Raw genomic sequence first — 15,812 nt, forward strand, 5'->3', positions numbered from 1 at the left:
TCCTGGCCAACATGGTGAAACCCCATCTCTACTAAAAATAAAATTAGTTGGGTGTAGTGGCACACACCTGTAATCCCAGCTACTCGGGAAGCTGGTGGGAGAATCACTTGAACACAGGAAGTAGAGGATGCAGTGAGCTGAGACCGCACCACTGCACTCCAGCCTGGCGACAGAGTGAGACGCCATCTCAAAAAAAGAAAAGAAAAAATTGCCTTTATAATATTAAGAATTTTATAAATTATATAATCATCTATCTTTAAGCCTGAATTCATGTTTATAAACATTGAACCAAAAAATACATACGCAGTTTAGCCTTAAAAATTAAAAATATTTCCTCTAAAATTATGTATATTCAATCCTAACAATCTCCTCACTTTTGTGTTAAGATCCTTCCATTCACATTTTGGCACATCAGTGCCATCTACTGGAAAGTTAATACACAGGTTTCCCAAATCCCAAAATGTATGTCTTTTGTGGGGTAGTGGGAGGAAATATACCCTTTATTTAAGAAATAAGTCTTACTTTTAAGTACACAGCTGTTTAACTTCCACATCTCTATCAATATAAACCCCAATTAATTACAAAGCACCAAAAATCTAAAATTAAACAACAAAAAAAAAAAACACTAAACATTTCTTTCTGCACATCTCTCGGTTTCTAAGATGTTTTTCTGTGGTTCTGCCCTGTTTGTATAAAGGGCACATGTTTAAACATTACCCACTCTTTTACTCAAATCTCTGATATTAATAGGTATGTAAAAAATATGTTAAATATGTATGTTTAAATATAATATGTAACATATTTAAATAAAATATATACATATATATTTTGAAGTCCGTGACAAAGCTTTAGTTGTGAAATAAGCAAGGATGCAGGACTGTACATCTTTTTGTCGTGCTTTCCCCATCATTAGACAGCAATTAAAATCAGACAGAAACAACATGACACAACTGTTAAATTTTCTTATGTGAAAATTGCAACAACAAATATTCTAAATAATATAGAAACAGGAAAGATTGCTTAACTGATTTTAATGACACGAAGCTCCTAGACTTGATATAATCGTTATGCAAAATACATAGGTGAATACTGTCTTCTTTTAAAAATATAAAATAAATAAGCAGACATGTGAAAATAGGCAAGTTTCCATTAAATAAATGAAAATTAAAAAAAAAAAGTTTTGCTTTCCATGTCATTTGAAGAAGGAAAATTATCATTTTAAACAATATTCAAGTTTATTAAACAAATAAAAAAATATTATAAAATGTTTAACTTTCATCAGCTTCAAGGTTTATGTTGCTCCCAAATTTTGCATACAACTGAACTTTCAAATCTGCTAACACCCGCTGAATTGATTCCACTCTGGATTCTAAGGCATCAATTTCTTCTTGCAAATTTTTCTGGAAAAAAAATAATTTAAATTAATTCTATTCAATTGGATGATTTCTGAGCATCTGTGTCTGAAATAATATTTGGGAAGAATTTTAGGTCAAGAACCTTCTAAACTTGGACAGGCAGCTAAGTAACACTGATAATTAGGTCTAAGTGTCTGAATGCGGGCATTTTGAATTCACGGTCCACACTTGCTTATCACAGAATAAATCAAGCTTGTTTTCTCAGTTTCTGCTGATCCAAAAAAGAGTAAAAAATTAATTTCTAAATTATTTTCTAATAAAGAAGCAAATACAAAGACTTCTATAAACAGTTTCTCCTGGGCCTGCTGGCTTCTAACCCAGCTTTTTCCAACAACAAAAATAACTATGAGACTACAGGAAATGATAGAAACTCACACCACCAACCACCAATAATGAAGAATAACAACTTAGGATCCAAATCTGGCAGAAATTTGCACTGACTTTGAGACCTCTGGGGCTACACTTTGGAAAAGAGTGGTAAAAAGTGCCTCATTTGTAAGACAGAGCAGCTTTGCCCAGTGAAAAGTCAGATATTTTTCTAAGTATTTGAGGTGATAGACATGTTAACTATCTTGATTTAATTATTCACATTGTATTAATAAATTATAACATCACGTTTTACCCCATAAATTTATACAATTATAAATTGTCAATTTATAATTAAAAATACAATTCTAAAGGACAATTCTCTCTACCTACCTATCTATAGATACTTAGCCTCTTCAATTCTAAAACCAGTTTTGTAATGTTAATGCTTCCCTCATTAATAGATTAAATGTTAACATATATTCTTTGTTTTAAAAAAAAAAAAAAAAGTCATAAGTTCCTTCCTGGCTAGGATCAAAACAATTTTTTTCCCTAAACATGACAAAAAAATATGAAATCATACAAACCAAATACCCACTAACATTAGAAACAAAAGAACATCTAATATTGACAGTGTTGCTGTTTTAGAAATCTAGCCAATGGTTCTCAAAGGGTGGCCCCCAGACCAGTATCAGGGACAAAACCACCTGGGAACCTGTCAGAAATACACACTCTGGGGCCCTTACGTCAGCCCTCCTGAAAGAACTTCTTTGGGTTGGGCCCAGCAATCTGAATTTTTAACAAGCCCTGTGGGTGATTGTGATTTTTATGTGTGCTAAAAGTTTGAGAATCACTGTTACAAAACAAGAAATAGAAATAAGACATATGGCTGCTAGAAAGGGATAAATTCTAAATTTCTATACCGAGAAACACTGGTTAATAAGTAAAATAAGACACTAGAAAGTTATTTTAATATCACAAGTCCAATCATCTCTCTCTTTTCCAAAAATCTCTGAAGGCTCCTCTTTGCTCTGGGACGGGAGTGGGCAAACTACAGCCCACAGGCCAAATCTAGCCTGAAGCTTGTTTCTGTCAAGTTTTATTGGAACACAGCCATGCAGATTGACTCATCTTGCTTTCATACCAATTACGGCAGAGGCCGTGCAGCCCACAAAACCTAATATGTATACTTCTGGCCCTTCACAGAAAGTTTGCTGACCCCTGCTAAGACAAAGTACAATTTCTTCAACTCAACTGACTGGAGTTCTCCAAGATGTGGCCACAATTTCAGGTGCTCCCAAATCTCCAGCAAATACATCTTCTTGCAGGTCTATGTTTGCACCACCGTCATCCTATGGCCGTTTATACATGCTGCTTCTCATGACTAGAACACCCTCCGCCCCTTTCTGGCTAATAGCCACATATTCCTCAGCTGCTAGCTGAGCACTTTCCCTGGGAGCCCTTCCCTGACCCTTGATGTCCAAACTAGTATAGATTCCTCTCCCTATGTTCTTAAAGCCACGTCTATCCTCATACCACTTTCTACTCATTATCAGTTTTGTTTACTTTTCTTTCTTTCCATCTAGACTATATGCTCCATGCAGGCAAGGGCTAGGCAGGTTTTGTTGTCCCCAATTATCCCCAGTACAGGGCAGAACCTGATACAGAGTAAGCACTCAATTCATTCATTCTAGAATTCTAGAATGAACAAATGAGTAAAAAAAATAAAGGTTCAGCCGGGTGAGGTGGCTCACGCCTGTAATCCCAGCACTCTGGGAGGCCGAGGCAGGTGGATCACAAGGTCAGGAGTTCGAGACCAGTCTGCCCAATATGGTGAAACCCTGTCTCTACTAAAAGTACAAAAATTAGCTGGGCGTGGTGGCGGGCGCCTGTAATCCCAGCTACTCGGGAGGCTGAGGCAGGAGAATTGTTTGAACCCAGGAGGCAGACGTTGCAGTGAGCCGAGATTGCGCCATTGCACTCCAGCCTGGGCGACAGGGCAAGACTCCATCTCAAACACTAAAAAATTAATAAATCAAGGTTCAGTATCTATCTCTGCATGGGGCAGGGGATTCACAATAGCCACAAAAACCATGAACTATCTGGGAATACTTCCAAACATTTTTTAAATGGTTAAACAAATAAAAAGAACAAAAATCACAAAATTTGACCAAGAAGAAAAGATTTAAACATAAGGGAGACATACAACATGCCTGCATGGGAAGACACAGGAGTAAATGATAGTTCTTCCCCAGATTCACTAAATGTGGGTTTCATTCATACGAAGTTTTGCTTTTTATGACATTTGAAGAAGAACGACTATCATTTTCAGCAATCAGGTTAATTAGCAAAAGCATTAGGAAAGGTTTAATTGCCGTCAGCTTCTCATAGACAAACGATGGGACTGTCCCTGCCATATAGTTAGAAGGCATGTGAACTGAAAATTTCATACCATGTATCAGATGTCTCAGATACTATCAGAGAACTCATATGCTGACCCAGTAATTATACTTCTCTATTTCCTCACAACAATTTTCTAAATGTGAACAAAGATTTATGTAGAAGAATGCTCACAGTAACATTACTACAGCAAAATACTGGAAACAAATTAATGCTAACAATAAGACCCGTGACCCCAGTTGATAACCATCAACATGATATTAAACAGTCATCAAAAACGATGTTTTGAAAAGGCCTGTGTGCCTGGCTCAGAGCAGGCTCCCAATGAGTATCTGCTGGACAAACAAACATTCAACGAAACCGCAAAAATGCTCCTCCTGGAATATTAACTGTCCAAACTGGGAAGCAAACTACATGGAGAGAGGCAGACAGAACATAAAAGAAATACAGGAAAATGTTCACTATGAATGGTTACCTCTGGGTAGAGTTACAGGGGATTTTTCTTTTCTGCTTCAATATATGCTATACCTTCTAAATACTTTGTTTTGAGCAAGGTTCTGGAGTCAGAAGACCACTGTCTATGTGTCACTTTGAATAAATCCTGTAACCTCTCTAAGCCTCTATTCTTTGTCCCTAAATTAGGATAACAGGTCATTGTTAGGATTCAATAAGATCCTGCTGGCAAAGCATTCAGAGCATGTCTGGGACTTAACAAGGCAGGAAGTATTAGCTATCGCTAGCATCCACTATTTCCCTACATCTACAATGACATGTTCTTTATAATGATGTAAATTCTAATTTCAGAATTAACTTTGAACATACCTTTGCTTCTTCTAACATTTCTTGTGTTTCTTCTTGAGAATGGCTAATGAAGACATCACCAATTTGATAAGGTATCATTAAGCAGTCATCGTCTGCAAGCATGATGTCATCACAAGCATCTTCTAGGTTTTGGAGTTGTTTCTATAAATGCAAAATGGCAAAGAAAATGTATCCAAAGTTCTCTGACGCAGGCTAAAGGCCAGTTGTAATTTGGGGACACCAACTCTCTGAGGGACCCTCTCACAAAGGTATTATTACCACATCAGAATTTCTAAGGCTTTAATTTGTAACTTTTTAGAGGACATTTCACAAGCAAGCACCTAGAGCTATCTAACGCATTGTCCTCTGGATATTTTCAGATTGCTATAAGCACCCTGTGGTGGACAGCAGGCACCTATGGTCACTCAGAATTTCTTCTATTTTAACAATTTTCAACTGTGAATTCTGCCCTCCTACAAAAACAAAACCAAAAAACCAACCTACATTTCTCAGCCTTGCTTGCTGATAGGGTGCAAGTAAATCATGCTGGTAATGAATGCTCTGCCAGCATGCACAAGTGATAATAACTTCAATTCCACCAGTCAGATGCACTTGAGCCGGATTTCAACTCAAGGGAGACGACTGGACACGGGCCCCGATTTACAGGGGTAGGTGGCACTGGCAGCAGCAGCTTGGTGTTCCTAGATCTGCAAGAGTGGCTTCCTCATTGGGAAGACAGCTGACTCTGGGATCAGTGAAGGCCACAACAGCTGCTCCATCGCCAGCCAAGTTCTCCAAGACTTGTTCCTGGACCCTCGGTCTAGACTCAAGTTCCTCAGTAATTCTGTAAGTTATCGCATATCCCTTTAAAAAAATGACTTTCTGCTTAACTACAGTGAATCACATTATTCATCTGCAACAAAGAGCCCAGAGAAATATATATTCACTTGTTAACTGAGTTCAGTTTTAGTAGCTATAGTACAAAAAAATTTTATTCTTCTAATAATTATTTTCAATACCTTTTTTACTTCTATTTCTTCCTTCAGCTCTGTGATTCTACTTGTATTCCGTGCAAATTTGTTTATCTTTTGTTGATCTTCGAAAGTAACATTCACATCTTCTGCAGCCTGAAAAAAGTGTTTAAGTTTTTGTAAAATTTGAATGGAGAAGTTATAAGTTAGCTTTTTATATTTCTCAACAATAACTCAATAAGCTACTTGCACTCATACAGTCAAGAATTACATTAAGTCCAGAATTTAACAAATGCCTTATTCTTTGCTACACCAGCTTAAGGTTTGTTCATAAATCTATAAACTTTTCTGATACTCTATAAAATAACTCCTAAGCTATAAAAAATTGCAGATATAAAGAACAATTAATAAGTCCTTTTAAAAGGAAAGAAAAAAGCCAACTTTTGGCCCAGAGCAGACTTTCTCAAGTTGGAGCATTCTTTCATTAAGACGACCCAGGGAACAAAAAGTCACGCGGTCAAATATATTGGTAAATGTCTCAGAGTGGTGTTTTTTTCCTTAGAGCTAAAACTTGCATGAGCTTACTGGCTAAAGGGTCACTGTACATTTCAGTGGCTATACTCCATTCATAGCAAAAATTATGTCTATAATGTAGGATCTGTTTAAATGTCTTAATAAGGTCTACTTCACTAAAAAATGAAGAAAACTGAATGTTTAGTATTTAAAAATTAATATTTAATGTGATTAAATTTACAAATTTGCAAATAAAGAGTACTTGGATAACATAAAGTACCCATTAAATAATAAAAAAAATAGGTAACACTGATTGAGTTTACTATGTGCCAAAACTTCCTATAAGTACTTTATTATCTCTGCTAATCCTCCAATCCATCTTATTAAGGAGGATCACCAGTCCTATTTTACAGATTGAGAAACTGAGGTACACTTTATATAATGTGCCCAAAGCCACACAGCCAGTAGGTGGTGGAGCTTGATTTCAACCCAGGGAGACTGGCTCCAGAGGTCGCACAGGTCCACGAGTTCTCGGAAACTGAACGCGAACAGGGGTCTGTGTGAATGTGCACGTGTGTGTGTGAGTGTGCACGTGTGTGTGTGAGTGTGTACACAGGCTTAGGAACATTTGGAAGAGGCAGCAGGATGCCTGCTTTCATCAGATTTTCAAGGAGATACCATATATTTTTTAAGAAATAAAGCTAAAAAATAAAACCAGACTCTCCTTAGGGTTTCCCTTCCATTTATAACATGAAAACCAGAGCACCTGATTCTAGTTTAAAGGAGGAAAGACACTTGTGTGTGTATAAAAATAGTTCATACTGAAGAACTACTTTTGGTTCTTTCGCAAAAACAGTAATGAGCTCACAACATCCAGGTCCATCCCTGACCTGGTCTCTCGTGACCATCGACTTAAAGTATGCGACCTTTTATTTCTCAGAGGTTGAAAGGCCGTGTCGAGCAATACAGAGCTCAGTGGTCAGAATATCACATAGCCCTCCCCTTTGTCAGGCTCTCATTCCACCTCAACAATCCAGAAGATAGCCAGAAAAAACTCTTTACATCACACTCTGTCTAGCTTTGAGTGTTCAACCGTATGCATAATTTTGATGAATATGGAAGTTGGGGAACACTGAGCTACACTCAAGAAACCAAGTCTATATCTTGGCACACAAGTCATTTTGCCTAAGTGAGAACTGTCAGTTCCCTATGCAGACAGACAGCAAAGAATTCTGAAGAGTTCCTGTTTGCCTGAAGAGTAGATGCCATTTGGTTAAATACTGAACCCCTGAAAACCTTAGCAGGTATTTAGAGATGCATTTGTCACAGTGAGGGCTCAACAGAGCCATTCACATGAACAGATCCAGTGCAGGACTGCCTGGCACATAACTGAGGCTAATACATGGTTTCTGAATCTGAACCTAAATCATGCTTGATCAAACTCATAAACACATAGTTTCCAAAATGTGGTAGAGAGAATTTGGCTATTTGCTTTCTGTCTTTCCAAAGCAGGTATTTCCTGTTGTAGCCCCACCAAACCACAGCCATCAGCACAGACCTGGCCCCTGGTATCCAGATCCTTCTGGTGGTTTTCCCACTGGAGTTAAGGGCTAAAGTTGATGTGTGAGTCAAATACACTGCATGCCGCCCACGGAGTGCTGTTTACAGCAGAAGGTAAGATGTCAGTGCCTTTGATGGCTAACAGAGGCTTCTGTTTTAGTCTCACTGTCCTAGAATATTCCTACATTTCTTGAAGCTGCATTTTGGCAAGAAGTGGGTAATTTTATTTATTTATTTTTTTTTTTTTGAGAGAGTCTCACTCTGTTGCCCAGGCTGAAGTGCAGTAGTATGATCTCGGCTCACTGCAACCTCCGCTTCCTGGGTTCAAGCCATTCCCCTGCCTCAGTCTCCCAAGTAGCTGAGATTACATACACGTGCCACCACACCCATGGTGAGTGTGCCACCACACTCACCATGTTAGCCAGGCTGGTCTTGAACTCCTAACCTCAGGTGATCCGCCAGGCTCCGCCTCCCAAAGTGCTGGGATTACAGGCGTGAGCCACCACGCCCAGCCAGAAGTGGGTAATTCTTAACTAGGGGAGGGTCAATGGACATTGACAGATCAATTTAACCCGAGACTGTATGCAAAATGGCATGTATAGTATGTGCATTCTTCTGGAAGCTCTTCATATCCTACAGTATCGGAGGCAGCACACAGAATGGTGGAAACAGTCAGGCTGGAATCCAATCCAAGCAAACAGGAATCTTGGGCAAATTACCCAATTCTATGGAACCTCCTCAGGTTTCTTATCTGTAAAAAGAAGCTAGTTCCTACCTTACAGGGTTGATAAAATGAACATGTGGGAGAAAGCTTGATGATGGAGTCAGTCAAATGATAGCCAAGCATTTTATATCCTGAATATTGCTCATCAAAAATCATTACAAAGAACAGATCCAGATCTAGAAGGAAATTCTGCTAGGCCAAAGAGAAATACGCCTGCTCGAGATCCAAGGTAAAAATTAAAATTCCCCGGGCTCTTTTCTTGAGAACTAGTATCTTACGGGATTAGAGGAGGAAACAGAACCATACTCGGTCATGCCCCACACCAAGTCTAGGTATTACTCGGAGTCTGCACTGACAGCTGGGTCCCTAGAAATAAATTCTGGCCAATTTCAGTCTTTTATTTTTACTTTTAAAAACATATCTACCAAGTCTGTATGATGTAAACTTTTGCTTTGTATTTGTACTCAACAACTTTCTTTTTTTTTTTTTGGTTTTTGTTTCTGAGATGAGTCTCGCTCTGTCGCCAGGCTGGAGTGCAGTGGCATGATCTTGGCTCACTGCGACCTCCACCTCCTGGGTTCAAGCGATTCTCGTGCCTCAGCCTCCTGAGTAGCTGGGACTACAGGTGCACACCACCATACCCAGCTAATTTTTGTATTCAACTTTCATCCATGCAGTAGTTTATTTAACAATTACTGTTTCCTATATGCCATGACAAGAGAGCCACTATCCCACCTGGCAAGCATACATCCTGGTGGAGGAAGAGAAAAAAACAAGATGAACGAGATAATGTTCGATGGTGACAAACGTGATGATGAAAATACAATAGCTTAGGAGAAGAAAGTTTTGGGGGCCTGGGGAGTGAAGGAGGCTTCTTTAGATAAAGGTCAAAGGTAGCCTCTCTGAGGAAAGAACATTTGTATGTAGGATAATCAACAGAAATCAAAGTGCAGATCTCCTTATGGTCAAGAACTGGATCTTAGAAGGCAGAACTTTATAGAGATGAGAGTACTGAATCATCTCATCTAAACATTCTCCCCAGCAAAATCATGACCAGTTGAGAGATAACGATGTGTTACAATTGTAAAGTACTCCAGATTGTACATGATTTGCTTTTCATTAAACTCAAAGGGCTCTTTCTCTATGTCTCACTCTCACTCACTGGCATACATGTTTGTTTTCTCCCATTGAGGGCAAAGGGGAAAAGCGTACATGTAAGATAATCTATCGGGAATTGTTCATAACACTGGAAACATCTACAGGAGGACATTACATCTATCATGTGACCCTCAAAGGCTTCAAAGTTAACGAAGATCTTTTATATTTTGGCCACCACCTACCCTTCTACAAGTTCTTTTCCCATCATGGCTCAAACTTTCTTCCCCTGATTATCTGCCATCAGGCCTTCCTTGTATTAAATGTACTCAGAGTCTCTGCAGATACTCCTCTCTAGAATGCTTCATTCTCTATCCAACTCTCCCTTCCTTTCCTTACATAATCTCACAGATCTCAACTTAAATGGCACTTTCCCAGGAAAGCCTTCTCTGATCTCAAAACAGACCTCATTTTGGCCCTCATTTCGTAAGTACTTTTCCTTCACAGTTCTCACCAGAGAAACTAGTTTTCTGTGTGACTATGTGAGTAATGCCTGCCTCTGTCCTGGAACATACGTTCTTTGGGGCTATAAGAATAAGGGGAGAAGAACTTCCTCATTGGTCACCGCAGTTGTCTCCACTTAAAACTGAGACTATGCCATATTACATGCCCCCAAAAATGTACTGAATCAATGAAAGGGGGAAAAAAAAAGTTGATAATTAGAAATTTTGCAATCAAAATCCAGGGTTCAAATCATTCTTCTGCCATTTCCTCTTTGACCATTTACTTCACCTCTCTGCACTTCAGTTTCCATACCTATAAAACGGAGTGAACCACAACTACTATCTTTCAAGGAATTAAAGGCCATACCTAACACCAGAGGGCCCAATTTCACAAACTAGAGGTGAAGTGAATCTCACCAAGTTTCATACTGTTTTGAATCACCATGGCCCTGGACCCTACTCTGGGACTCAGTAAGAATTTTTGGATGGCAGAATAGTAGGGTGAGCAACACATCTTGAGTTAGCTGGGGCGTTCCCAGTTTTGGCAGTCCCTCAATTTCATATAAAACGGGGCAATGGGTCACCCTACACCAGGCACAGATGGCATAGACTATGTGGTACTGGATGGGGGTAAAGCAAAGGAAGTTCTAATGTGGTCTTAAAAGTGGAATGAATGCAAATCCCGCCAGCCAAGAGATTCTCATGGAAGACCCCCTATAGCAGTTTAAAACTCAGACTCCGGAGTCAGAATGCCTGTGTTTAAATGCTAGCTTTGCCTCCGTGCCTGTTTTCTCATTTGTTAAATAAGGATAAAAACAATATCTCCCCTAAAGTACATAAGGTAAACAATACACCCAAAAAAAAAAAAAAGTACAGCTATACCTAGCACATTGTAAAGCTCCCCAAATTGTCAGTCGTTATTTCCTTCCCCCTCTCCACTTTTCTTTTTCTTCTGTCTAGCTATCTTTACACATCTGGGAAGCCACGGGTTTATAAACCCGACATGGAAGTTTAGCCTGCTTAGTGGTTACATAGGTGTGCTTTGAGAAAAACCAAACCAAACCTGAGTTCGAACTCCAGCTCAGCTTCTTACTAGCTGAGTCACTTTGGGGCCCCTAACTGCTCTGTGTCTAAGTTTCTCTACCTGCAAAGTGGGGAGGAACCCAATGCACTTGCTGAGCTGCGGGGAGGATAACGGATAAAGGGCCGGCTGCTGGGCCGGCAGATCGTCCGTCTTCAATAAATACTGGTTTTAGCCTGGAGGACTCAGGGGCATAGAGCGTGGACATGGGCAGCTCCGGGTTGGACACGGGGGCTCTTGGGCCTGATAATCCGGGGATGCAGGAACCTGCTGTCCCCCTTATGAGCTGCGTAACCTGAGGCAGGTGACTTCCCATCTCTGGGCCTCAGTTTCCTCACCCGTAACCACGGTCCCAGCAGCAGCTACCCATAACCAATGAGGCTAATGCGATCATGCCGGTGCAACGCCCGAGTCAAGGCCAACCACACTCAACGAGACCTTCGACTTCCCACACCTTAGGGGCAAGGCTGGGGCTGCAGATTCCTCAGACTCCCCGGGGGCACCCTCGGCATCGCGGGAGGCGGCCCAGGGCCCTCGGAGGCTCCCGGCCCCAGCCCCGGCTCCCCGCCTCGGCTGGCCAGGTGCCTAGGAAAACGCTCAGGGCGCCAGGCGCGGGCAGGCCTTGCCGCGGGGCCGCTCTCAGGGCCTCGGCCTCGGCCTCGGGTCCCACGCCGGGCTTCGGAGCTGCGCACCCCCAGCATCCCGCGCCCCAACCCCCGCGGCCGAGATTCGGCGCCACCCGCGCATCCAGAGCCCCGAGCGCCCCACTCACCGCCTTCTTCATGGTGGCCGCCATCTTGGGACTGGACTACGGCACGCGGCGGGGAGGGCCGCAATGGCGCGCTTCGTCCTCGAGCGTTCTCTCGCTCCCGGTCGGCCCAGAACTCCCCGCAGAAATACAACACTGTCTCCACATTCCCTCCTCTTGGACTTTTGGCTAATGATTCCAAATGGCTGGGACGTAGGGAGGAAATGTGACCTGGAAAGACTTGGTACATGCCAATTAAAGGGACAGGCAACCCCCGTGGGCCGACATAAACACGGGGGTGTGGCGAACGGCTCCGGCTGCGGGCAGCAGGGTGCGCGTCCCAGGGTGCGCGTCCCTCAGCGTGGCGGGGACCAGCTGGGGCAGGATCAAAGGGGAGGCTGGGGGAATTTTTCTGCATCCGTCCCACAGACTTGCATTGAGAAAGCTGACCTCCTTGTAAAAGAGCTAGGAACGAATGGCCTTGGCAAATAGGGTGTGAGACTTACGTGCCATGATAATTCAGGTGGTGTAAAGGAGGAGGCGCTCCTATCTTTTAATGTAATTTTTTTAAAAATTTAGATTCAGGGGGTAGGTGTGCAGGTTTATTACACGGATATATTGCATAGTGCTAAGGTTTGGGTTTCTAATGATCCCGTTGCCCAAGTAGTGAACATAGTACTCCCTAGGTAATTTTTCGACACCTTTCCCCTGCCTCCTTCCCCGTGTTTGGAATCCCTAGCATTTGTTGTTCCCATCTTTATGTCCATGATTACCCAGTGTTTAGCTCTCACTCGTAAGTGGGAACATGAGTGGTTGATTTTCTGTTCTTTGTTAATTCACTTGGGATAATGATGTCCAGCTGCATCCATGTTGCTGCAAAGAACATGATTTTGTTCTTTTTTATGGCTGCATAGTATTCCATGGTGTATATGGACCACGTTTTCTTTATCCTATCCACTACTGATGGGCACCTGGGTTGATTCCATGCCTTTGCTGTTGTGAATAGGCAATCCTATTAATTAATTTACAGCAATATTACTGAACAGTTACTGTATATTCTGACACTTGTATCTCCCAATTAGTAATTTTTTTTTTTTTTTTTTTTTTTGGCCTTAGGATCTCTTTGTACTCCTAGAAATTATTGAGGACTCCAAAGAATTTTTATGCGGGTTATTTATCGATATTTGCTGTATTAGAAATTAAAGCAGAATTTTAAAAATGTAGTTATTAATTCATTTAAAATAATATAAAACTCCATTCCATGGTAATAAAAATCACACTTTAAAAATACCTATATTTTCTAAGACAAAAACAAATTGAGAAGACTGTCATCGTTTTACATTTTCACTGATGTCTTTAATATCAGGCTTAATGGAAGGTTAGATTCTCCTGTGTACTTCTGCATTCAGTCTCTCCAAATATACTGTTTAGTTGTCTAGTTGTAGGTATGAAAAACCCCAGCCTCACACAAATCATGCAGTTGGGAAAGGGAGGCCCTCATGGATGCCTGAAAAGGTCTCAGGGACCCCCGACGTTCATGGACCACAGCTTGAGAACTGCCCCTGACAAGCCACCTCCTTTCTCAAAGTCCCAATTTCCTCTTTGGTTCAATGAGGGGAATGAGACCTTACAGCACCTTGTGCTCTCCCCACCGAACCACCTAGCCCGCCACGGGCGTTGCCTGTTCTCCTGACTGTTCTGGGCTCTCCAGGCCCTTAGTATTGGGACTTTCCAGTGTGTAGCTTATATGTGCTCAAAAAAGTATTTGTTGAATAAAAATGTTTTTCCAGGGTTAAATTTTAGCACAGGGTCTGGCGCATAGGATATGCTCCATCAGTGACACCTGTTTATTCCAGAGCTCAATGTAAAAGCACTGCAAGAAACAAATGGTGGAGAGGGAGACAGAAATAAAGGGCAAAATTGTCACAAATGGTACCAAGTGCATGAAGGAGATAAATGAGGTGCTGAGGCAGAGCACAGAGGGGAGGGGTGGGGGCCGGCTCTGGAACTGGCCTCCAAGCTAAGAGAAAATGGGAGGCCTCAGCATGGGGAGAGGAGATGAAAGTGGGCCCCAGGGATGAAGGGCTGAGAGGGAAAGAGCCTGGTGAGACATGGTAGAAAGGACTGAGCAGCATGGAGCGAGGCTGGGGTGCAAGGCAGGGGCCAGATCTGAGTGTGTTTTAGACCTTGGTAAGGCCAAACCGGGGGAGGGAGAGAGAAAGAGAGAAAGAACTCTGACTTTTTCAAACCTTTATTGAGAAATGGCTGAGTTGAAAGGTGAGGAACAATGGAGCATGAATTTTGAGGAAGTGTAATTGTATGGTGGGGACCGAAAGTAGCATAGGGGGTTTCAAAGAGAGAAGCACTTCAATCCTCAAATTCATAGATCTTAGGACCAGAAGGGACCTCAACCTTCATCTATGCTAACCTTTGCCTTTCGCTGAAATATGTAATAATGATAGTTGTTATGGTTTGACTGTGTTCCCACCCAAATCTCTTCTTGGATGGTAGCTCCCATAATTTCCATGTGTTGTGGGAGGGACCCAGTAGGAGATAACTGAATCATGGGGGTGGTTTCCTCTATACTGTTCTCGTGGTAGTGAATAAGTCTCATGAGAGCTGATGGTTTTATGAGGGGTTTCCCCTTTCTCTTGTTTCATTCTCCCTGTCTGCCACCACACAAGATGTGCCTTTTGCCTTCCGCCATGATTGTGAGGCCTCCCCAGCCACGTGGAACTGTGAGTCCATTAAACCTCTTTTTCTTTATCAATTACCCAGTCTTGCGTATGTCTTTATCAGCAGTGTGAAAACGGACTAATGCAACAGTAATAGTAACATATAAAACTGACACGGTACATATTCTGTGACTTGCATGTTGTTAAATATTTTCATCCTCCCCATACCATACAATATTGTTATGGACCATTTTACAGGAGAGGAAATAGCGTTTCAGAAGGACAAAGCTACCTGGCCAAGGCTACAGCAGCCAGGAAGTACCAGAGCCTGGGTTTGAACTCTTGGCGAACCTGGCTCCAGAGACCACTCTCCAAGCACCAGGATTTGCACATCACTACAAGTCACGTATAAAGTCAGCTGTGTCCCGGAGTGGGTAGCTCATAGTGGACATTGCAGCTCCTGTCACCTAACTTGCATGAGTAAAGTGTTTAAGACTCATTAAAGGGCGTACTGGAGCCAGACTGCCTTGGTTCAAATCATACCTCCACCACTTTCTAGTTTTGGTGTTAGACAAGTTACTTTCATGGCAAAAATAATGTCTCTCTAATAGCGTTGTCGTGAAGAGTAGAAGAGATAATACATGCAAATAAAGTGCATTGTAAGCTCTCAGGAAATGTTAGCTATGATTACTTTCTCAGTTCAGCCCTGTTGCCTCTGAAATTCCTCTGCCCAAGTTATGATCTTTCAAATCTCCTCTTAAAGAACTCCCCTGGCTCAGTATTACTGCTAACTACCCCCATGGCCATTATTAGTGCTGCCTTTTGAGACTGTAGCATCCATTTCAGATGTGTAGAAGTTGGAAAGCATCCTGGGAGAGAAGAATGACAATGGTTAGAAGCCATCCTAGTTGGAATTTTTAAAGCAGAGCCCGAGGCAAAGGCTTAGATACTGCTTCTTCATTAAGGAGTATAATCCCAGGGCAGCAAGAGCAAGGAAAAAGTAGAATGAAGCAGGTCAGG

The 15,812-nt window shown here is 41.7% G+C and overlaps 1 protein-coding gene across 1 annotated transcript; it reads right to left on the reverse strand.

The window, feature by feature from the left end:
- Positions 1-482: 482 nt before the first annotated feature.
- Positions 483-12,341, reverse strand: LOC105470643 (prefoldin subunit 4). The gene is made up of 4 exons (XM_011722804.2): positions 12,142-12,341; positions 5,942-6,049; positions 4,944-5,084; positions 483-1,400 (listed from the first exon to the last, which is right to left on the reverse strand). Exons 1-4 carry the CDS (start codon positions 12,163-12,165, stop codon positions 1,269-1,271), a joined length of 405 nt encoding a protein of 134 aa, XP_011721106.1. The 5' UTR covers positions 12,166-12,341; the 3' UTR covers positions 483-1,268.
- Between the last annotated feature and the right edge of the window lie 3,471 nt (positions 12,342-15,812).

Source organism: Macaca nemestrina, chromosome 15, assembly GCF_043159975.1.
Source record: "Macaca nemestrina isolate mMacNem1 chromosome 15, mMacNem.hap1, whole genome shotgun sequence".
NCBI classification, from domain to species: domain Eukaryota; kingdom Metazoa; phylum Chordata; class Mammalia; order Primates; family Cercopithecidae; genus Macaca; species Macaca nemestrina.